Source organism: Electrophorus electricus, chromosome 8 (genome assembly GCF_013358815.1).
Source record: "Electrophorus electricus isolate fEleEle1 chromosome 8, fEleEle1.pri, whole genome shotgun sequence".
Classification (NCBI taxonomy): domain Eukaryota; kingdom Metazoa; phylum Chordata; class Actinopteri; order Gymnotiformes; family Gymnotidae; genus Electrophorus; species Electrophorus electricus.
In genome coordinates, this window is record NC_049542.1 from 26,289,953 (window position 1) to 26,314,238 (window position 24,286).

Genomic DNA, 24,286 nt, shown 5'->3' on the forward strand with positions numbered 1-24,286 from the left:
AGAAGAAGTAATTTCCAAAGAGTCACAGATCAAAGTGACTGCATATCAGACAAGACACAGGGAACAATATTCAACTGTTTTCTTCTTTCTAGGTGTTTAAGTGAGATTTAACTTCACTCCCCAAGGCACTCTTACATGTTGTACTTAATTAAAAAATAGTTTTACTGACTGATAGATACACCCACAAAGAAGGAAAGTTTAAACTTAATCATAAAGGACCATAGAAAATAAAAATAATAAATCCCCCCCCACAAAAAACCAAACAAAAAAACCCTAAAAGACAGCACAAAAAAAAAAACAAAATTAACATACAATATCCAGCATATAGGGCTACTTATTCATGGATACAAACAAAGGCCCAAAATCTAGTTCATTCAGGCTAGAACTTCAGTAGCCCTTTGGTTCCTATCACAATATTACAAAAAGCGACATCAGGGTGTATTCCAGAAAGCGGGTTTAAAAAACCTTAAGCTTAACTTTAAACTCTGAGTTGATTTAACTCAGTCTGACATACATAGAGTTATTGGTTCCAGAACAACCGGTTAAATTTCCAGTGATCAAAGTCTTTCAACCATGAGTAGATTGAATTTAACTGGTGTGTTCATGGTTAACTTCAAAAGCCATCCTCAGCTGAGTGGAGGATAGCCCCTGCCTTTGAGTCCTGGTTCCTCTCCAGGATTCTTCCTCGTGCTCTAGGGAGTTTTTCCTTGCCACTGTCACCATTGTCTTGCTCACTGAGGGCTTGGACTTGGACATTTGTAAAGCTGCTTTGTGACATCTGTCTATGTAAATACATTTTTATTTAATTTGATTTGAGTTTTGAAAATGGGATTCTACATGGATGTGAACACTAAAAACTGTAGAGTTTCCTAGTTTAGTTTATCGAAACTTGAAATTAACGTCACGTATGCAAACTATTAATATACTTGAAAAGATAACAGCACAACAGCAGTACCAAACAAATGATTTGACTTTCCAAAAGATATGACTGAGTCAATATACAAGCTCATAAAACTGCAGAATTGTATAATCTAATTCTTATCAGTTTATGCCCTTTTAATTTGGGTAGATTGTGATAATTTTCTATTTTAAAATGACATATGTACTATGGGTAATTAAACAGGGTTTATAGCAGTAAAAATGTAAAGAAAATGTTTTTTTTAGCATAATTCAAATTGTTAAGATTTTTTAAAATCATAACTACTTTATGTTTGTAGTGGGAAGCTTATAGTGGTAGGTTTACATCTGATCTATGATCTGTAGATTACAGGAAGAAGCTTAATTTCCATAGGTGTTGCATGTGATGATTTTGGGTATCATACATCATGAAATGTAAGGTCTACATGTGTACAAAGTTGTAAGTGCATGAAAGGCAGCATATGTGAAAAATGTTATTGTGTAAGAAAGGAGACACAATTCTGATTCATAACACAAAGTCAGGGTTATATTTGATTATTATAGATTGATTGGGAGATATCTCATGATATGAAACAAATTTGAAAACCTTTTTTGCCCCCATTTTCAGTAAAGTCGTTACTGCCTTTTTCAAGCTTATGCAGGGAACTGGTGATGGTTTTGAGCATTTAGAGAGAAGTGATTTTGTCCCAGTGGTGTTTCTTAAAGACTTTATAATCTCTGCCAGGTTACTTCCTCTGGGTCATTGTATGGTGTCTATCGTACCAAACAAGACACAATAAAGTGTCATGACTTCTCAGGGGTAGCCCTCAGAGTTCACCAAGGAACTGGAACTTGGCTTGGCCTGCTTCTATCTCAATCCTGGCTCTAGTCCTGCAGTGGGCGAGACTGTAACAGGGTCAAGATGTGGTGTCATAAGAGACAGCAGACAGGGGTCCCCTCTCTCTCCAAGAAGGAAACCATCTGTCTTAATCACATGGGATTATAAAACGGTGATATGAAGTCACATGCCTTGCACAAATTTATTGGAGACTACAATGTAACACCTTGCCAGTTATTATTAGGCTATTTAAACATTTTTACATAAATAGCCTACTACTTTCATTTGCGTATGATATCTTATGCTTGCATATACACGCACAAGCACATTCATTCACTGGTGCGTAAACACAGAATTTCACTATGCTTGTGTCTGTAAACAATTTTCAGTGCTACCCGGGACATTAATTCACAACATGCTCAAAATAACGTGTAGAGCGATCTGACGTTTGTTTAACTGTAAACGAGCTATGTTCATAAATGTGCTTATGGTATAATAATTCTTGCTTAGTTATAGAAAGTTGAAAATTAATTTATGATTACGCGTTATTGACATAGTTACTAGTTTTTTAATAAATGATGGCGAGATACGTTCTGAATATTTTCTCACATACTGTAGGCCGATTGGAGGATACTGAGAAGGTAACATGTTGCCTAATGGTATGACATAGCCACGTCGTTACCAGCAGGTCTACAGGATACATAGCGTATAATCTTATAATTTCTAATTAAATTAACGCTGGAACGTTTGAACGTAAACTATCCGAACATAGTTCTCGTTAGCACTGGGAGTGTATCCCAATTTTTATGTGTGTGTGTGTGTCACAGTCCAAAAAGTGAAACGATTCCGTGCCAATTAAATCAGAGATCTAAACAATTAATATGATCCCCTGTCAAAGTATACCATGGAGGCAAAAGCGCTGGTATGAGTTGCACAAAATGTTGGTGGAACTGTAAGAATATTATTTCCCTAGTGTTTGATCTTCAGTCTATCGTAACGCTGACGCAGACATAACGATGTTTTTTTTTTGAGACCTCTCTTCACCTTACATTGCATGCCGTATAGATGTTAAATATCTGCTTTCCTGTTACAATGAAAAGACAATTATTTTTTTTTGTCCAATATGTGAAAGATCCCTGAAGTGAAGTGAACTTCTAGTATTCAGCCTTGTAACCGAAGAACACCTTACTGTTTCTTTATTGTCTATAATAACCAAAATAAGTTACTTTAACATGCCGAGAAGTTCCACTTTTGTTTAAGAGGTATAATTTAAAGTTAGTGTAAATCAGTGATCACAAGTTTTCTTCTTGGATGGGTGACACGTCCGCCGGTAGTGAACAGAGGTTTAAATCATTGACCTTCATGACTAGAGTGTCCATGGCGTTGTGTTTCTTTGGTGTAGCAACACAGGTCTTTCCATCATGTCCAATGATTTATTTATCCCACCGTGTTCACCATTAGGGGGAGGCACAGACTTAGCAAAAAAGAACAGAGGACTAATAGACTGAGTATTAGTCAAGACTTGTAAAAATACATGCATTTCTTCTGAGTCATGTCAAATACTCCGTCACAATCAGCCACTTTCTGACTCACTGTTTACAATAATGAATGTTGTCTATTTAGGGTGCCACACCTGAGTACATGGATTACTGTGTGCCTGAATCTGTCCATTAATAGTGTGTGCAAGATGTCTCAGAAAAATGATATTCAGAACAGGTAGACAAGCCCACCTATCAGGACACTTGCATGTCTTAACAGGGTTTAATCTTCAGAGACATACAGGAACAGAACATAGCCGGTGAGAAACAACAGCAGGAATTATTTTGGTGAAATGAACTATTCTGCAGTTGGAATGATCGAGGATTATTCAATGCTAAACCAAGAATGATGCATGTGTCTGGGAAGGCGAGTAAATGAGCAGACCTTTTAACAATACCAAAAAAGGCAGAAACATTCCATCATAACAGCTATGGGGATTACAAATGATTTTTCCTTTATTAAAAATTTCATCAGGAACTCTTTGGGTTCGTTTCCTAGTCCCAGATTAAGCCTAAAGCACTTTCAAATGCAATTCACAATTGGCACCAAACCCAGTTTAGTTTAATCGCTCTTCACGTCAGGTTTGTGAATCATTCAGAATGTTCTGCTCCTTCCTGGCTCTAAGCACTCATAGCTCACCCCACCATGTGAGGCATTCCAGTTAGAGTAGCTGGATACTACTTGTCTGCTAGGAGACGGAGATATATTGCTTAGGGGACTGCAGACTCACCCGAACATAGCGGCAAACATTTTAAAAGGGATGTTCTGACATTCACTTATTTTTGATTAGCAGCAGACACTATCTGTATGTATTTAGTGCAAAATGCATATGTAGGAGTCCCATTCAAACTAAATGACCAAGATTTATATAAAAAATCTTATTTTAGAACCCCCAAAAGGTTATGCTATCAGAACACCTAACGTACAAAAACCCACACTGGCTGAGCAGCTGACGTCTTAAAAACCCACAACGGAACAGCAGTTAACTTCTCAAATAAGGCCTTTTACTGAACTACCCTCAAATATGACCTGACTCCTAAGCCCCCAATCTAGAGGGAATACTACTCATAGTGCTAAAACTAGTGCAAGGCTCATAAGTCTTTGCACATGCTTAGTAACTGATTGCAGCTACCATTCCTCTGAGATCATACCACCCACTTCCTGTTCTTGTTGGGGGAGGGGGGTGTGGCAAAAGGGTGACAACCCTCAGAAGGCTACTGGCCTCTTCCCACAGAAACTTGTTTGCAAATATAGATCCTGTAATTAATTAATGGATAGCACACAGCCAGATAAAGATTAAATACAACCTTGGGTTAACTTAACACTCAAGTCTCTTCTGGGGCATTTCCCATTTTGTAATATACATGACATCTTATTAAGTGCTTCCAAAAAGTCAAATCAGGTGTATGTACTGCTACAAACCCACAGGCAGAGGAGAAGCCATTTCTAACATTTTTTTGCTATTAATAGTACAGCATTTTAAAACTTTTGTTTTCAATGCCCTATGCCAGCCAATATGCTTAAATAGCAAATTCAAAATGTATACATTACAGAATTCTGCATTATGTATAAATTACATAACGTGCCATGTGCTTTACTGAATTCTGGAAAATGCTCAAGGTTCATTAAAAACCCAGTGAAACGAAGAGAACAGAAGACGCTGAACATTCTTTTTTTTTTTTTTTTTTTTTTTTTTTTTAACATTTTTTTATTTCACTGAAATTATGTCCCACCCCAGTAAGAATGAACAATTATGCTCGGTGTTCCGTATGAAAATTAAGACAACTGTAGCAACAACCTCCATTTACCCTGGTTAACTGTCATTAGCCACATGCATTCTAGCTGAGTATAAAAAGACCAAAAAACAAAAACCTAAACAGTAACTACATAAGCAAGCCCATGAAAAACGTACTGCTCTGCTGAAAAAGATCAGAGTTGCAGTTTAAGCAAAATGCCTCAGGCTCTCAATGTCAGATGTGCTTTAACCTTGTACCCCATGGCAGGAGGGAGAAAGGTGTTGGGCACCATATAGAGAAACAAACCAGGGGAAAGGGGAGCAAAACTCATCCGTCTCTGTCCTTCGCCAGAGACATCCTCTCCTACACAGAAGTTTGGTGTATTTCCTTTGACTTAAGAAAGAACAAAGTTGAAGTATAAAGCCCATGCCGGCCCAATTTCTAAACACTTCCCCTAAACAAGCTCTCCATTGCGCTCGCTCTCTGGCTCTCTCACACACACGTATAGTTTCATGTTGGCTTGTTGGTAAACAGATGCATCAACCAGACTCTAATGTTTTCATGAAGGTATGAAGCACACATACAACCGATTCTCTATAATCCACCCTTGCCTCTATTTTGTTCTAGAGGACCGATGAGTTCTCCAGATTGACCCCTTCCCCATGCCCTGCCCTGCAAAACACAACACGTACATACCCTTCAAGCACACACTAACACACAAACACACCTCCATACACACACATGGCAGAGGCTGGTGAAGAGTAGAAGAGAGTGGGTCTCTCCGCGCTCCTGAAGAGCCGACCGGAGCGATGGGCAGTCACGTTAGTTTTCCTTGCCCTCTTCTGTTTCTTCGGCTTCTCCAGGATTGTCCGAGGTCCACAGCTGCAAACGAGCGAGAGAAACAGCTTCACACACACACGCACGCCACCTCACACAAACACAGACCAATATATTCCGCCAAGCCACACGCAAGGAAGCAGAAGCGCAAAAGGATAAAAAAAAACAAACAAACAAAAAAAACCCCCAACAAAAACAGAAAACAAAAACCCCCCAAAATCCCCACTCACTGTGAGATTGTCTCTCAGTAGCTGCATGATCAGAGTGCTGTCTTTGTACGAGTCTTCAGTTAGCTGGTCCAGCTCAGCAATCGCATCATCGAAAGCCTGAAGGGAAAAAAACAAAACAACAAAAAAACAAAAATAAAAACAACCCAAACAGAAATGTAAGTTTTACACCCAGAAAGCCGTAAAATTAAAGAGACAGTGTGCCACTATAACTGTGCAAGCATAACCAGAATGGTGACCGACCCGAGCCCTGGCCTTGTGGCAGAGTGTGGGACCCCCTTACCTTCTTGGCGAGCTCGCAGGCCTGTACGGGTGAGTTCTGGATTTCATAGTAAAAGACAGAGAAGTTGAGTGCAAGACCGAGGCGAATTGGGTGAGTGGGCTGCATTTCTTCCCTGCTGATGTCAAAGGCAGCCTGGTAAGCTTCCCGGGATTGTGAAATGATATCTGGGGAGAAAATCATAAAGAAGAAAGATCAAAGAAATCCTAAAGACAATCTCCAAACAGCAAATATGACTGATTAATTCTTTAAGACAAGACACGAGTTATAAATGTCACTCAGACCACTGACTTGGGGCACGCTGATCTAACAGACACATGTTGACAATTTGCTTTAGATTGTTGCAGAAAAGTAACTTAACAAGCCAAACGAGTTGGTGTTATTGTAAAGAAAACATTCTAGAGACTTCAAGGTCATATGTAGTTACCCTACACCAATCCATCACTGGGTTTTGTGGAGGATGTAGGGTTGGTGTGTTGTGGTTTCCTGTCCTATGACTCATTGGTTTGCCTCTATTCATGCATGAATTCCTACACTGTAATGCTCAGAAACATACCCCTCCCCCCACATCCATAAACCCAAGCACTTCAAGCTCCTCATAACCTTGTCGGTTTGTTAGAGTAGCTGTACCACTTCACACTCTGGTACAGCGAAAGTAGACCAACAGGGCTGTCTCACTGCATCAACACCCAACCCAGGATATGGGTTAAACAACATGCTCTGGGAGCTTGGTTCTTTCATGGCCTTTCTTAACCTAAAGACACGCTTCTGTGTCTTTGTCCTGAACCTTTTCAAATTCCTCCACCTTGTACGAGGCCTACTGAGCGTGGTTCAGTGGCTCTATGGTTAGCATTTACATAGGTGAGAACACATCCTGTACTGTGGCATGAGCTCATAAGATGAGTTTGTGTGTTATATACATCTCAGACGTTAACATGTGCCGTGCGGGAGTGCCAGTTCCTCAGAAATGGAGAAACGCCTTGTCCCTCTTTTGCCTTTTAACATCACACCATCAGTTCTTTCAGTCTCTGAGCTTTACCCACACAGGGACAAAGCCCTTCAGCACAGATCCACAACAAGCCAATGTGTGGATGCACACTAGCAGACCTAGAATGGAAGGCTGTGCATCTCCCTCTGGTCTAACATAAAAAAGGCACTTAATGAACTTGCATTACAGTCAGATTTTTGAATGCACACATATATATTGGCCAACAACCAGTATTGCCTTATAAAACTAAAACATTTGCATAATTTGCTCTAAAACAACAACTTATCTAGGAATAGCTGATCTATACTGAAATATATTTATATTGGTGTTGTACACAGTTTTTAAAAAATATATATATTTAGGATATCACTAGTGCTTCTCAAAATCAAAAGTGACAAAGTGCTGAAGGTTTGCTTCAGATCGGGAGTCATCACTGATGAAGTGAAGCATACTGATCTTTACAATACAGAAAAGGCTTCAGACACCAGTCGCGTGATTCTATTGGGTTCCCCATGTACGAGATGGTCACACCGGCAGTGAGACTGAATTAGAAAGCTGAACATGTCTGACCGCAGTCTATCATAAAACTAGATGACTTGGATGCTGCAGCAAAAACATTCTAGCCTTTATCAGAACTGCAGCAATAATGCATCAAAAAGTAAAAGAAATTATGACATACCTTATCCAACAAAGATGAATTCACAGATGACCAAACTAGCTGGATTAAAGGTACTCAGAGCCCAACTGAATTAGGTGCTACCTTAAAATGAGCCCAGAGTTAACTCGCTAACCAATCAAATGACTGCACTGGACACAGCCTGACCACATCTCTGCTGTTACCTCCTGAGAGGGAGATACAGCACCCGGGGCCATTTACACCAGGGTAATCGCACATTTTCTCAACTGCTGTCGGAATAAACACTCCTAATCTGACTGCTGCGACTGGTGATACTGGTGACAAGACCACACTTCTCGTAAGAACCTGCCTACCTGCGGCTTTGGATTTGAAATGCATAGTAGAAGCTGTTTATATGACCATTTTTATCTCTTTTACAAGCAAACCAGGTAACATACGATTAAAGATCGTACATTTCAAGATCCAGTATCTGTCGAACTGAGCATTTGACTCAGCAGATGTCTAATCTCTCTCATTCCCTCTAACTCACATTTACATAATACTTAATCATATGTGGGTGCTGTGCAGAGCTGAGAAACCAGGTCAGATAAGCAGAGTTTTAGAACCCAGTGAACACCACCTTTCCTCGAGCAGATCAGACTGGGCATAAACAGGCCCATTAATACACAGTGGAACACTGCAGCTCAAGGTGGCAGTTGTCCCACCAAAAGGCTGTTCCCGCTCACTAAATACACCAACACCCCCGTCTAGCCACTTGACCCCTTGTTCCCTCAGCCTTGGGTGTGGATGCACAAGCTAAGACATGTTACAATAACGCCGACTCAACCAGCAGAAAACTATGACACAACATGTCTGTGTGTGTAGGTGTGGGTGTGTGTTCACCCATGTGTATCAGAGTTAGCTACCCAGGGCACCGGAAACCCTACAAGAGGAGTGGAGGGCGGCTGTCTACTGCTTTAACACATGCACAGCTGCAGCACCCTCACAGGCTCCACTTCCAAACTCACACTATTACATTATTGTACATTATTGTTGCACAATAGCGCAAAACGAATGACTCAGCCATTTGAAACTTGTATAATGTCGGTAACCCTACTCCTGTCCCTCCCCACCCAAGAAACGAGCCAACACTTGCCAGCCAGCACCAGTGTTTACTGGTATGACAACAAGCATAAAGTAACTATGCTGAAAAATCCAGTGAACACAGCCGTGCGTGTCCTGATTGCTCTCAATCTTCTGAAGTATCACGTGTAATGTCTGGTGATCAGAGGAAGGAAAGGAAACTGCACCACCAGATACTCACTGGTCTTTGCTTCACCCGTGGCAACCTCTGCCAGGTAACGATAGTAGTCTCCCTTCATTTTCAGGTAGAACACTCTGCTCTCTGCTGGAGATGTGTTGCGGATCAGGAACTTATCCAGGAGATGCTGCACACAGACACACATTTTAGCCCTTGGAACCTGCTTTTGCAGAGTCCTCTCTGTAGTCCTTTCGGAGCATACCAGCCACAGACCACACCTGCTCCTCCACTATGAGGGCAGGCTTGCGTGAGGTTCTGCCCCCGCTTTTGAAAAAGACTGAGGGGGAAGGTGGCATCACTGTTCCATTTGTACTTGAGCTTTCACCCACCATCCTCCACCGTAGCCCTCACACAACAAATCGGCGGGCACTGAACTCAGATAACACAGTGGGTTGGACTAACAAACAACAATAAAGGGCCATTGCTAATGCTCTTTTGTTTGTGGGACACAAACACATGCACAACAAAATAGAATAGTTTGCTGTATGCGCAGTGTGAAACAAAAGCTGTGAATTGCCAAAGGACTTTAATACATTCCCGATTCAAGTAATCAGGACATCACAAGAAACCATTTTTACGGCCCATCTATGAAGTGAATAAACCTCAACTGGGTACATGCGCAAACAGTTTTTATTACATCTGTTATGATGTACAGAGATGGCACTCTACACAAACTACAAAAGACTCTGTAAACACACAGGCTTCGTAGACTGCTGCTGTAGGAAGCTTAAAGCTCAGTCACATTCGCGTGCCCACACACACAATCAGTTCTTAGCCCACCAATGTGAGTGGTGCTGATTTCTCTGTACTGGCTTACCTCAGACCTCAGGTGGGCATTACCTGCATGCTTATGTAAGAGAGAGGTGATGCTGGTGGCACGGCTGTACTGCTCAGAACAAAACTGCAGGCGGCTATGCATGTTGTAATCACACACACCGCCCATCAGGAAGCCCACAGAACAGAACAACGCACCGCTATTTCTTTTATCTTTTTTCTCAATGATTATTAAAATACATAAAAGATTGAATAATTAATCGAGCCCTTGCAACAACAACAAAAAAACCTTTTTGGTAAAAAGCAAATAAATCTGGTATCTGGCACACTGATTCTTCAACAGTTTCTTCTATGTATTATACAATATTTAACAACTTTTTTCTGCTTACACAGAAAAACTAGTCTACTCCCATTAATTGATTTTAGTACTTGAGTTACACGTTCTACAATATTAAAATGACTTAAAAGTAATTATTTTTATGTGTACACAAATAAGTAAGGCAACTGTAAATACTGTAAAAATGAGCATTTTAATGTAAAAGGTATCAAATCTGGCATATGGTTAGCTGACAGAAACCATTAGCATGGTCTCTGTAAGCCAGCAACGACGGAATCGTTTATATATACACACGTGCACACACACCCCCTGTTTTATCACATGGATAGATAGCCATATGGCCCTTCTTTGCAACAGATAGTACCATTTTCTCTATAATTTGGTTTATTATTTATAGAAGATTTATTCTTCTATGTTCAAATGTTTGTCTCCTTGTATCTCCAATCTCAACAGGCAGGATGGGTTATAATCCACAGGTCCCAACATTTGGCCTAGGTGGATGGTACATCATTGTGCCTGGGGTCCAGTGCAGCTACAGCGGAAGACTGGCCTTAGTGGCTTTTAGGAGGCAACAAGCTCTGCTGGGGATTTGGCTCTGGTCTGTGCTCAGGGTTGGTGAAGGACAGGACTCACTACCAGCCACAGAAAGTAGCTCTCCAGAGTGAAAATAGTTCACTACACAAAGACTTTGGTCCAGATAACTCAGGTGACCGTGAAACAGTCACAGTATCTGAAATGCTTCACATTGCAATGACAACAGACTCACAACATACAGTCCCACCCTGGTTACAGCAATGCACTACAGTCATCCGTTTAGATGTACTGATACCAAGACTGAATTATATGTACAGCATTTGGCAGAAGCTTCTATCCAGAGTGATTAACTTATCAGTTGGACATGATGCCTGGTATGAGACTCAATACTAAAGTACTCAGATAACAATTGCAGTGCTGGAAAATGAGAGATTAGGAGAACAAAACATGTGCACATAAACATACAGCAACTACAACAGCAAACTCAGAATCAATACTCATTTCAACGAATACTTGAGATTTGGTACTTGAAAATAGAACTGAAGGCAAAGCATATTGCCTGGCTGTGACCCCACTGGCAGGATCTCAGCAGTGTCCCACACTCACCAGCACATCGTTGCAGATGGACTGCAGCTCGCCCTCAATCTTCTCACGGTATTCCTTGGCCATCTGCTTCTTGTCACTGGCCTCTGATTTCTGCTCAATGCTGGAGATGACCCTCCAGGCTGAGCGGCGTGCACCCACCACGTTCTTGTAGGCCACAGAGAGCAGGTTCCTCTCCTCGTCTGTCAGCTCATCACCAACCTCCGTCACTGTCTTCATGCAGGCGGCCATGTCATCGTAACGTTCCGCCTGCTCCGCCAGCTTAGCCTTCTGAACGTCCTGATTCTTCTCCATATCTGCTCGCTTTCTGAATAGATGAGTGAACAGGCACACACAAAATGTTTACTGGATGGAAGCCATGATAACACAAAACACATATATAAATTATCCATGAAATTTAGTCTCAGAAATAATGTCTGAGCAATGTATTACACATTGTGTGTTTCCTTTGGCACATGATTGTAAGAAGTTATCCCAGTTTTCAAATCTTGAAGGACAAACCATTCACTACAAGCTCTGATAACTGTCAATAGTTCCTCAATACAGTAAAGTGAAGAGGGTTCAAGGGGGCGGTATAGCACATAGGGAAGCCAAGAGTTGGTGCTACAGCACATGAAGTAAAGCTTGCATTGGGAAAATGACTTAATTCGCACTGAACTCCGACTGCTTGTCGGCAGCACGAACACGCCTTTGTGCTTGCTTATGCAAACTACATAGGCCGCCACAGCTTGCGATGGCCGACACGGAGACCATCTAATTTAAATAAAAACACGGAAGTCCAACCATTTATTTTTAAACCATTAGAGTATCAGCAAACAATTACGTAGGCTAGGTTTTTCGGACATTATAAAAATTTGTAGAAATTTGATCAAGATGAGAATTACTAATAAATTGGGCCAGACCGAGGCCGAGGACTCCAACCTACGAAAATAAAGACTGCGATTAATAAGAAAAATCCCACTTCAAAATTATTCTATAGCGGCGGCATCCTCCATTAGGGTAAGTTTGTTTTCGCGGTTAAGGACAGGGTCCTACGTAGAAAACCGTGTATATCGGCGATATCAAATTCCATCTACTATCTCAATTAAGAATAACAACTATTGCTGCCAAAAAAATCCAAAAACTAATTAATTAGCTAAAGCACCGCGCGTCAAAACCAAGGGTAAAATGGCGCGCAGGAATATGCGGGTATGACGTCGCCTGCCACGCCCAGCCCACGCGTTACCTGCGTGATCGAGAGCGCAAGTGACCCCGAGGGCAGGGCGGAGCCGGAAATTAACGCTTTGCAAACCGAAACCAACGGGCACAGGCTCGTCTCCATTTTAAGTAGGTCGGGGGCGCTCTACCTGGTCCATCCAACCAGCTATCTTATCTCTTTCTGCTAGATAACCAAATTGTTGAAGAACATTTTTTTCGTCGTAATAACAATCGAATGAACAGGCATTCGAACTAGATAGCAAACGGACAAGTGTGAAAATGAAACAATTGTCGAAATGTGTGGGCAAATCCATTGGGTTACTAGAGAGGTAAGCTAGGCTAGCTAGCATTAGCTAACCTTACGTTAATTAGTTAAGATACTGTCACAGACGAGAAATACTCAGACGGAAACAATGCTGATCCTCCAGTTAAACTAGATATTATACGTCAACTATGTGAAAATACTAGGTAAGCTAACTAACCTAGCAAGCTAATTCCTATCAGTTTGCTGTCCGTTATGTGAGAGGTTTAGTTTGAAAGACACACGCATCCTTCCGTTGTCTTGCAAGTTCCTAACCGCTAGCTACCAATTTGCACTTGAATTACAATGAAACTGACGAATCACAAAGCAACAAACCCTTCAAAACCAAACCGGGAAAACGAACGAATGAATGCCCTGAACGTTTTCTCTCTCCGACAGCGAGCTAGATAACGTTATTGTTCGGATACGCAAAGGCAGGTTCACACAAAAGCTCCGGGTCCATCACTGGCATGCCGAACACTATAAGTGTTATACAGAATGCGCGGACGCCGTTCCAGCTACAAACAACCTGGGTAAACGAAGGCAGTGAGAAACAAAAGACCCCCCTCCCCGTTGCGCTGAAAATAGTTGAAATTGAGACAACTTGCCAACCTTCAGCCGGGTGTCACTTGCCGTTCCTGCTGCACAGCTGACACAGTTGCCAGTACTCGACCCGCGGAGATCCACGGGGTTTCCCACCCACTCACAACTTCTTGGAGCAGGGAGTGGGTTGGGAGTACTGACGTCAAAGCTTACCATGGCAACGCTTCTGTTGATTGGCGCGCGTTCGATTACTCGAGAAGCGTCCGTCACGACCACGGGATTCTCATTTATACCGCCCTTAATTTATTAATAATGTAACATATTACATCGACATATTTCTTTACCGAGTGGCGATGAATAGGGTGCATCGCAAGAGCCAGCGATTGTTTTACTTGACCGTCATGTTTCAAGTGTTGGGACCAATAAAGCGGGATTTCAGAGACAAGACCGTACAATTGTAACCCCGCAGAACTTTTCTAGGGCACTGAATGTTGCGGGACGTGATTCATTTCTAAATATGCATATATGAATGAACTAACTGTCCATGACACACATTACCAGATTGAAAGATCCGCCCGGTTTTCCTTTTGTGTCTGTGTGTGCGTGCGTGCGTATAAGCAGTATGATTGCAACAGAAATTGTAGTATAGCACAAAGCGGTAACTTTAAACAAGCATACACCATAAATCTGATACAAGCACGGCTGGCTCATTGTGGCTCTTCGTCACATAGAGTGAGTGATCTGCAGGAAGGAAAGAGTAGGTTTGCTAAAGGAAGGGGAGTAAAATATGATTCAGCCCAGCTGACACAGTAGCTCTCGCTCTCTCTTTCTCTCTGTCTTCAACAAGGATGTTGCGTGGTCTGAAAACATTCTAAAAACAGGAGCCTCTTCCTTCCAGTCCCACAGGGCTGCTGGCCAGCCACACAGGTAATTTCCTTTACGTATGACATGGATGGGAAGGTTCTGATGTGATACAGTCTGTCTGAGAAGATACTGACATTGTAATTTATGCAAAGCACCATTACAGGTTATCCTTATGCAATATGACATTTTTTTAGCATGAACTGATCCTCGGTCTTTGTTCAAAAATAATTTCATATTTGAAGAAAACATTGCATGTCACAGATGTACTGCAGTAATTAGAATCTAATAAGCTCTCTCAAGTTATGAATAAGTAATATATACTTAATATGACAGTTATTTGCTCAGTCACTTAGAAACCATACGTGAAAAATTCTAAAAACATTCAAAACCAGTGTAAAAATACTATAAAGGTCCACCTATTCCCCATAGCGGGACATAAAAATGTACAGTATTGTTGCCCAGTGTAAATTGTCATCAACCCACATATTTCCAGCTTCAGCAAAGACTCGATTGTGTTTGTCTCTGTTGTTCCAGTGTAATGAAGGCAGCTCTCATTTTACCAAATGGATTACAATACAACCAGTAAAATAAACCTTTTACTGTAAATAATAACCAAGGAGAGAAAGCACAAGTCAGATAGACTGCTATGCTGGAGGCACTCAGTAAGAGTACAGCACTTACAGCAGAGGACACTGAGATATGCTTCTATTATCTTCCACACAGGCTCCATGGGAGCGGACGTGTTCTATTTTTTAACGGTCACATGTTCTCTCTGTGGACCAAATTGTTGATGAAATAACCCATTTTACACATACTGCTTTATTATCAATAGAATTAATATATCGCTTTCCTTCCAGTCAAAACTATAACATAATGTACAGCACATTACCTGTGTAATTACATGAAAAAAGGGTAAACAAATGCATAGCCTAGAAAAGATTTTTCCACACTTGTATATACAAATTATCTGAAGAGATACTGATTTGATTCCTTCCAGACTATGCACACTCTGAACTACATACATGTCCCTAAATGTCCCTAACATTTCAAATTTATTTTAATTTACAAATCATTTTATTTGCTCATAGCTGAAATGCCACTGATTCTGTCATGAGTTATGTAAATATATTACATCAGAGCTTAACTTTTAGAATTGTGTTAAAATGAAGATCCTCGGCTCCTATAGGATAGATTTAGCTCAAGGGAAGGAGGCAATTATGTTCATGTTCATATCTAAAAATTACACAACCATATTCCTAAGAATAGGAGAGAATCAATATACATTTGTTGGCTTAGAGGTCATTTACAGCTAGCAGAATGGTCTTGCTTGGATATCGAGACTGCAAGGCAAGGATTTCATCACACCATGTGTCAAGATGGTACTCGGAGAGACTGTGTGGGAAATCTCTATTCCAAGACAATGGCTTCAACCTTTAGTATGCTAGCAGCTTGTCTATGGCTCTGCCACATATGTAAAATCATGTTGAAAAGCACAAGAAAAATTTTGAAAACAGAAAATTCTGTTTGTTACAGATGAAAATAAAGAACTTTGCCCCAGAATTTAAACTCTCACATTTGTTACCTGCAGAAGTAGGCATGCATGATCATTTTCTTTTGTCTTTTTTGCATGTGATTTTACAACTACTGAGACAGAATTTAAATCCATTGTGGCATTACCATCCCTGTTCAGGAACACTGCACATCAGTGCATCTGATTGTCTTTAATTCCCAGTTGTTTTATATATTTCCCAACATAAAATCACACACAGCCCATTTTTCCTTTTGGTGAGACACAGCTGCTAAAAAAGGAAGAAGTAACAAGTATGTTAATTAGCCTACTAATACAATTTCTGAAAATTACATTCATTTTAAAGTCTTATTTCTATGGCACCGCTGGGACCAGGATATCAAACTGGAAATATGCAAACATTCCAAAGTGAACTTGATTCTGCCATAAATCTGTAAGAGCGAATATTAAGAACAGGAATGGGAATATTAAGAACAGGTATGTGGAACCAAAAGCTATGAGTGGGCCATTCAGGACTGATTTGTAGACTGGCTAAGTCTGCACAGTGACATGAGCAAGTCTGTATATGTCTCGTCTCAATGTCAGGCTTGTAATTCCAGTAATTCAAGGAAGACTGGCATGAACTGGCACGAATGTGTATGCAGGCCAAGATGCCACATTAGAAACACGCTATAGATCAGAGCCTTTTTTTCCTGAAAGAAAAATATTAAAGCTCTCTGTGTGGTATCTGCTTCTGCTGCTTTCTGCATGTGCCAGAATTGCAAGCAACTGGATTCCTGCCACCTTGTGGACAAATTAAATATAACATTTATCAGCTAAGGAAAGCAAGCAGAGTACTAGACTGTTCCTGATGATTATTTTACATTTACACAAATGTTTACTCAGAAAACAAAAACAAACAACCCCCCCCCCCAACAATTAACATCTTATTCATCACTTCTGACAAATGTATTCTGTTTTTGGGAAACTCAACTAGATCAAATGGGGGGGAAAGAGACCATATACTGTAGATGAAACATGTCCTACTGGGCTATTGCCAAGGAAACGCTGCACAGCAACGCTGTCCCAGAAAAATCTGAGCCTCCTGTTCCCAAGTCCTGTAGACAAATGTGTGAACCCAGTTAAGCGTCACACCATTTTAAATGATAAGGGATTGAAAGGCAGTCCATTGGCTGGGTTCTCACTAAGGTAGAAAAAAATAAATGCATTTTCCTATAGCCTACCTAAAGGGAAAAATAGAGCAGATTCTTAAACAAAGTTAAACTTTATTAAAATGTTATATTACATTGGTGCAGAAATCAGGGCACAGAAGCATGAATATTATTTTAAATATTGAGGAAATATCTCTGAAATCATTTCAGTGAATAATTAAAACTTCTGCAGCATAAAGAATTACAGTTATCCCTGGCTACATACAGCGATTGGAGAGAAACAACCTATAAACATTTTCCAATAGCTGTCATGATTACAGAAACTCTGTTACCAAACAGTCTTTACCACAGGTTGTTTATGCAAAACCAACAGAGCAAATAACTATATCATTACCACCAAATCACACATGTACTTTTATTAAACCCACTGTACAATAATTGATAAAGTACTGTGGTTAGATGGGTAAAAAACCTAAAACATTGAACCATTTACCATTTCAATCATTTATAGTCACCTCTGTCTACACCAGAAGAAGAGAAAGAAATCCCAATATGACCATGTGTGAAACTGCAAGTAGATTGAGGTAATACATTGATCTGATGTTTTTGCTGGGGCAGGAGTCATTCTGAAACAGTGTACCAGTGGAGGGGATTGGGGCAGGGTGCGAGGTCAGTGTCCACAGTCTTCGCTCCACGGTGGGGGTCGGTGGCTGTTGCGCTCCATCTAGGCCTCTACGCCTTCCAGCTCAGGGGGGAGGGGGCTCTTTGGGTGCTTGCTCTCAAAATGCTGCTTGAAGGTTTTGGGATCGGGCATTTGTGACTGTGGTGAGAAACAACAACATCAGTTTGTTACACAGTGTCTGGGGGCATCAGAATGCAAGAGAGTTTAAGGGAGACTGTTTCAGAGATTTTGGCAGGTTTATATTTTTGGAGTTTGTGATTGCAGCTGCTGCAGTGAACAGAGCTGTGAAGTGATTATCCTACGCAGAACATCTAATTTTGTAGACATCAAAACTCCAACAGGTTCCAACAGTAACGGTGACTGTAAAGAGCTTGAGATTAATGGCCCTTTTCCACTGAATGGTCCAGCTCAGCTTGACTCTACTCAACATTTTTGGTTTTCCATCAGGTTGTGTATAGTACCAGGTGCTTTTTTTTGGCATCACCTCAATTGAGGTTCTGCTCAAGATCAGGCGATATGTGAAAACACTGCAGATTACTGACTGGTCAGAGAGAATAGTCACTACACTACGTCATACTGTGTGAGACATGTTGAAGGTAACATTTCCTAGTTAGTGCCATAGTTATGTGCTAATGTTTATGTTCAGCAGTGCTCTAGAGTTTTTGTTGCCATTCTGTATTGTGTTACAATAGCTTATGTAATTAACAACTTATTTGGATACATTTTTTTCTGGTATAAAAAGTGAGAAAACTCATGTTGAGCCAGTACCATGCTGTGGAAAAGCAACTTAAGGCTTGAAATTAGCCACCTAATGAGTGGGATCTTTTTAAATTGGCCTTTTCCCTATTGGGAAAACAAAAATAACCAATTCATAATGACAGTAATTACTTTGAACATAAAAGGGAAGAATTGTGTGCTTATGCACTGATTTTAAATCTCTGATTTACAGTGTATTATTTATTGGGCTTTGATAAATCTGTTAAAGGTAAGCTGCACTGATTGGTCCACCTCAAGTATAAAAGGTATCTTCAGTATTCTACATGCCTAACAAGTGAAACTTCCCAGGCTGTTAAAGAACAGCTATCACAGGGTTTATAAACTCTAAGATCTCATCTGTAAAATACTTAGGCATGTCTGATCCAGTCCTTTACATGCAGTAAACTACAGGGATCAAATTTATGCTCTAATGATCAGTAACATCATTTGTCTTTTTATACTAATTACAGGGTATTTGAGTAAATTAAGACTTCTCACTATTACAGGGCAATACCACTTACAATTTTCAGCTTGTAAATAGTCATTTATTTTAAAAACAAATAGCTTGTTTAAATTGCGTTATAAATTTGAATATTGACCTGCACATGTTCAAGAGCTTTTTCCCTTTACAGAGTACATACTAAAGTAACAGTTATTTAAATAAACACATTAATGAATAATAATTAATAAAAACATCTACTGCCATTACATGTAGCCAGAAAAGCCAAGATTGTTAGCAATTTTGTATCTTTTTGTTTGTCTGGAAAATGGATTATGAACATGTCCTAGTGTAAAAAAAAGATTTTGTTGTTGTTTTTTGCTCAACTCTGTAAACTTTGTATGCATCTCCATGGTGCCTTAAATGTTGATACATTGTTTAACATCAAAAGACCACCACCGCCACCACCACCACCACCACCACCACCAAATATGCCACATGGGTAAAAAACAGGAGCAGGAGTCATCGTGAGGCTGGGATTCTGTCCATTTTTAGTGGTAACAGTATGTCAGCATGTCACAGTGGCAGAAGCCCTACACACAAGTATATCTGATAATACTCATGAAGAGTTCTTCCAAGTGGCCAGCATCTTAAACAGGTGTGGCTTTTCAATGTTTCTCCTTCAGCAGCCATCTTAGGAGCTGTAGCCAGTCTAGCTTTAAGAATGCAGAATATTTTTAATTCATTAATCTAAAATGTTATCATTTTAAGGTTCAGGCTACATTTCTTTAGAGCCTTTAAACCTTAATGCACAAAGACGTTCTGACTGTTAAACACAGGAACCCAGACAACGTGATATGGCAATGCTCTACCAGTTCAAAACGTCACCTAAGGCGCATGATGTTTGCTGATAAACAAAATGCATTCTGGGAAAGCCTGCATTCCTGCCATCACCTGCATACAAGGGCAGCTGTCACAGATTTATAAGGGAATCTTTAAAAGACTGTAAATGTTCTGTGACAACACTACAGGGAAATGATGATAGTTCATATCTAAACACGGACTGATCTCTGCTATTACAGCAGCAAACTGGTCAAAGGAGGACACACCAGATGTACTGAGAACTAACTGTGGAAAAAATCGTATCAACCTGAACAGAGTAGCCTTTAAACAAAAAACAAGCGAATTTAAAGGATGATTTTTCAATTTTAGTCTTTCACCCCCTTCCCAAAATCACTTTGGAAACATCAAAAACATAATATTTGTTAAAAATAAAAACAAGTAGAAAAGATTTTGGATTTTGAGTTAGAAAACCATTCTATACAAGGAAGGTGAACTGGTAGCATTTAAATTACAGCCTGTAGGTGGGTGTGGCAGGCTGACTGGCATGGGGTGAGAAAACCGGGGTAATGGATTTGGAGGGAAATAGAGATGCCCTGGTGTAGCATACCAGCAGCAGCTGGAGATGTTGCACGTGGACACAGAGATAATGGACAATAAAAGACTCTCAAGAAAGGAGCAGTACAGGACTGACAAGAACCACACCAGAAATATGCCGCATATTCCCAAGGTTCTTGAAATAAAGAAACTTATGGACATCAATCCAATGGACACTTTGTAACACAACTAAGTTTGGAGAACAGCTGGTTGACCATACTAATAGGCTGATCTCCAGCTACCAAATATTGGCTCTGCAGGCAGACATCCTATTTTTTTTCTCCCCCAAATTGGTTTATAATCATCACTATAGGAAACCAAGCATGGAGACCATTCTCTGTCCTGCTCCCAGAGGGTGGAACGAACTTCCACTGGCTGTCTGGACAGCACAATCCCTTGCAGTCTTCACACACACACTGAAGTCTCATCTATTTGTGGAATATTTAAATGACCACTGATCCTGCATCTATGTTGACTAACCGAATCTAGTACTTACTGCAGGGTATTGTTTATTCCACTGACTGCTGTTGATTGTTGACTGTGTTTTGCACTTCTAGGCATCAGCATTGATCTCTGTATTTCACCAGAATTCCAGTTCATTGGTATCTTGACTCTAACCTACTGTACTGGCTAGGATGCATTCTACAAAGAATGTTTGTAAATTGGCCTGGATAAGAGTATCTACCAAATGGTGTAAATGTATCAGTATCTGCAGATGCTTTTGATCTGCCCATTTTACTAGCAATATAAACAATCTGAAAATCCATATAGATTCATGTAGGTTTTGCCCACACTACACATTTTAGCTCCAACACACCAAATTTATGGAATATGGCACACTTGTCCTGATTATTTGAGTATGCACACAGGACTGATTCTGAGCTCAGTTGTGGGAGGAGGTCATTATTACTGGTTTGCATTCATACAGAAGAATTCCACCTGAAGTATGGATTGATTGCATAACTCCATACCTTTCTCTTTTCATTTTTCTCTCAGCAGGTTTGCAAAATGTTAGTCACTAGGTTTATCCATTTAACACTTTTTGTTATGTTCCTTGGACACAAACATTCAAGCGGTGAAGAACAGCATTTTTTGGGATACACGGTACCACACCAAGCACCTTGAAACTTGAAAAGTGAAGTGATACAAAAAAGAGGTCATGTTCCAAAATAAACCATTCACACAACCTTATATGCAACCGGCTCTACACACAAACCATTCACTTGAAGTGAACTCCAGTCCTGATCAGAGATCAGTTCTCTGATCCATGCCCAGTCTTGAACACAGATTTCACACTTGAACAAACATACTGAACTCTGAGAGCAAGTGGTTCTGGCCTCAGAAAAAACTTGTGTGAAAATACCCTTATACAAAGAGCTTCTTAACTAGCCAAGGAACTGAACAGGGTACAGTAGAGGTGGGGCAAACACTGCAAAGTGTCATCTGATGTGCTCTTTAACCCTTTACATTAATGACTCGTTTCCTCAGAAATGCTGACAATATGCAAACAACGTTTAGCCTATAACTTCATAGCTGGTGTGTTTGATCAGATACTATGAAGAACACAACACCAGGTTTACAGACATCCTCTGAGCTGTACAGAGTACAGCTGCAGTAATTAGAAATCTAAGTGTGCCTATTGGTGGCATTTCCCTTTAATAGCACCAAATAGAGGATCTAGGCATGTGCTACCAATATTTCTACTCTCGTTAGGTGGTCTGTGTGAGTCAGTCAATGACATAATTAACTTTTGGAGTATCCTGTCAAATCAAATGAAAAGTAACCTTCGTTTGAGAGATTAAGTTAAAAATGAAGTGCTCCATTTGAAACTAACCCTGCAGACTCCACAGGTGAACACCAGGGCGGCTTTCGCTGCCGTCTTCTGGTCGTGGCCCTTAGACTTCTTGATTTCTGCCTGCTTCTTGGCGTTTTTTTGCTGAGACTGAATCTTCTGGTGTCCGCGAGCCATGCTGACTCTGGAAGAGAGTAGACATGCCATTTGACACCACACACAATTTAAAGGGTGTGTGACAACTACAGTGACAGGCTGTCAAAAACACCGGCATGGGCTTGCTGTAGTGCTGGACAAAGCAGGCTTAATCTGTGAGTAAGCAGGTGTGTAATTTGGGTGGATTGGGAAGGACTAGTCTCGAAGGTTATACATTTTCAGGTTGCTCTCAATACATCCCTTCTATCACACACAGCACATAGTTAGGCTGTGGCTGCTAATGGCATATTTCAACCAGCCATCTTAACTCGGCCTCCTGTACAGAGTGCACAGCTGTTTGCACTTTCTCTGTCTTAATGAAATACCAAAGCATTGCTTTTCCTACAGTCATTCACAGCTGACGATAAAAAGAAAAACTGGGTTGGTTTGTTTTGATTTTGTGGAAAAAAATCTGATCGTTGGTAGAAAAACCACATAAATAAATAACCATCTTGATACTCTCCCTGACACGTAGTAGTAGGTATGAAGTAACATTTTGCCTTTATTCGGGAATCTTTAATTCTCGAGTAAAATTAAAGGCAAGGATTCTGATGGCAGTTAGCGCGTATGGATTACCTTGGGCAAGTAGCCATACTTACATATAGAAGCAAGACAGAAAATCACTTTTCAACTTGATATCAAGACGTCGACCAAGTGGAACAGCCATCGTATATAAGGCCTCCATATTGTTAGTGCATATTACTGGAAAGCATGGCTTTTGTTGCGTGTAAATACTTGAACAGAAGTAGCTGGACAGCTAGCGTTAGCAGTTTTGACAGCGTTTGCGACAGACGTATATCAAACAGCCTTTTTAATATAAAATATGAAACTGTAATGAAAGGTTTGCGACTACAGCTAGATAACATGGTTAGCTCAACTTCTCAAGCAGATGGGACCATCGCGTCGACGTCCTAAACAGCTGACGTCGAGCTAGCTAGCTAGTCAGATAGGTCACTAATTTGGGAGTGTTGCTAGCGATCATATATTTTAAAATCTCAGCGTCCTTTTCATGTCACAAATACATCTGGAAAAACTTTGATAGTTTAAGTAGCTGACGCTAGGTTAGGTAGACAAATGAACAGAAGCAAATAGACAGCAAATAGCTAGCTAACTAACCTAAGATACATATCTTGTTAGACAGCTGTTAGGTTAACAGACTAGCCAGATTTAGCATCTAAATGACAAGATTACCTCTCTCTCTCTCTCTCTCTCTCTCTCTCTCTCTCTCTCTCTCTCTCTCTCTCTCTATATATATATATATATATATATATATATATATATATATATATATATATGCATAAAAGACAGCGTGAAGTTGCTTAAATTGAAAAGACAGAGCTAAAAAAATGCAAAAAAAATTAAAAATAAAAACACGCACCTACGCTTACGAAGAGGAAACCAGTCGGCAGTGTAAAGTTTACAGTCCCGTGTGTCTGCTCCTGTGACAGCTGTGTGGGTATCAACAATCCTTATGCTGTAGTTCCCACACCCGACTAGTATTCCCTTCCCCGACCCCAGCGCCGTTCAAATCCAAATCCAAATCCGCTCCTGGGTTTTGTAATCACTTGGAAGTTGATTAAATGATTAATGTAACTGGTCGGCCACTTTGTCGTCACGTCTGCGTTGTAGGCAAAGGGAGGGTGGAAAACCAGTAGGATCTGGGACGTGGAGGACTGTGTTCGGAATACCTCTGCCCTAGCCACTTAGAAAATCCACGATGCATGGATAAAGTATGTGTACATTTGTAATTTTTAAATGATACTGCATGCTAAATCTGGCTGATGCCTCTTATAGCACAGTGAGAAGTATGTAACAACTCCTTAAAACATTGAATTATTGATAACAAATTGAATACTCCTTCAGATACAGGTTTG

General features: G+C 40.5%; 2 protein-coding genes across 5 annotated transcripts; both read right to left on the reverse strand.

Annotated features, from left to right (window-relative positions):
• Positions 1-5,001: 5,001 nt before the first annotated feature.
• Positions 5,002-13,738, reverse strand: ywhaz (tyrosine 3-monooxygenase/tryptophan 5-monooxygenase activation protein, zeta polypeptide). Of its 3 annotated transcripts, none has more exons than XM_027022893.2 (6): positions 13,638-13,738; positions 11,531-11,834; positions 9,283-9,406; positions 6,358-6,521; positions 6,078-6,173; positions 5,002-5,892 (listed from the first exon to the last, which is right to left on the reverse strand). In XM_027022893.2, exons 2-6 carry the CDS (start codon positions 11,819-11,821, stop codon positions 5,833-5,835), a joined length of 735 nt encoding a protein of 244 aa, XP_026878694.1. In that variant the 5' UTR covers positions 11,822-11,834; positions 13,638-13,738; the 3' UTR covers positions 5,002-5,832. The 3 variants fall into 3 exon arrangements, with proteins under 3 accessions (XP_026878694.1, XP_026878696.1, XP_026878695.2); XM_027022895.2 differs by lacking the exon at positions 13,638-13,738 and adding an exon at positions 13,362-13,512; XM_027022894.2 differs by lacking the exon at positions 13,638-13,738 and adding an exon at positions 11,960-12,433.
• A 3,467-nt stretch (positions 13,739-17,205) lies between these two features.
• On the reverse strand, positions 17,206-23,936 carry znf706 (zinc finger protein 706). Of its 2 annotated transcripts, none has more exons than XM_027022890.2 (3): positions 23,791-23,936; positions 22,260-22,401; positions 17,206-17,931 (listed from the first exon to the last, which is right to left on the reverse strand). In XM_027022890.2, the coding sequence occupies exons 2-3, from the start codon at positions 22,392-22,394 to the stop codon at positions 17,836-17,838; spliced, it is 231 nt and encodes a 76-aa protein (XP_026878691.1). In that variant the 5' UTR covers positions 22,395-22,401; positions 23,791-23,936; the 3' UTR covers positions 17,206-17,835. The 2 variants fall into 2 exon arrangements, with proteins under 2 accessions (XP_026878691.1, XP_026878690.1); XM_027022889.2 differs by lacking the exon at positions 23,791-23,936 and adding an exon at positions 23,012-23,567.
• Positions 23,937-24,286: the final 350 nt, after the last annotated feature.

What these genes read in the sequence shown, in the direction of transcription:
- ywhaz (XM_027022894.2), bottom strand. Translation starts at nt 12,141, where the DNA reads ATGTGCTGTAGCACCAACTCTTGGCTTCCCTATGTGCTATACCGCCCC. An exon ending in CCAAAGGAAACACACAATGT is followed by an intron (nt 11,835 to 11,959) that starts GTAATACATTGC and finishes TCATCTATTCAG; the next exon opens with AAAGCGAGCAGATATGGAGA. An exon ending in CCTGCGAGCTCGCCAAGAAG is followed by an intron (nt 6,174 to 6,357) that starts GTAAGGGGGTCC and finishes TTTTCCCTTCAG; the next exon opens with GCTTTCGATGATGCGATTGC.
- znf706 (XM_027022889.2), bottom strand. Translation starts at nt 23,097, where the DNA reads ATGGAGGCCTTATATACGATGGCTGTTCCACTTGGTCGACGTCTTGAT. An exon ending in TTTCTGTCTTGCTTCTATAT is followed by an intron (nt 22,402 to 23,011) that starts GTAAGTATGGCT and finishes ACTCTCTTCCAG; the next exon opens with AGTCAGCATGGCTCGCGGAC. An exon ending in TCACCTGTGGAGTCTGCAGG is followed by an intron (nt 17,932 to 22,259) that starts GTTAGTTTCAAA and finishes TTCTCACCACAG; the next exon opens with TCACAAATGCCCGATCCCAA.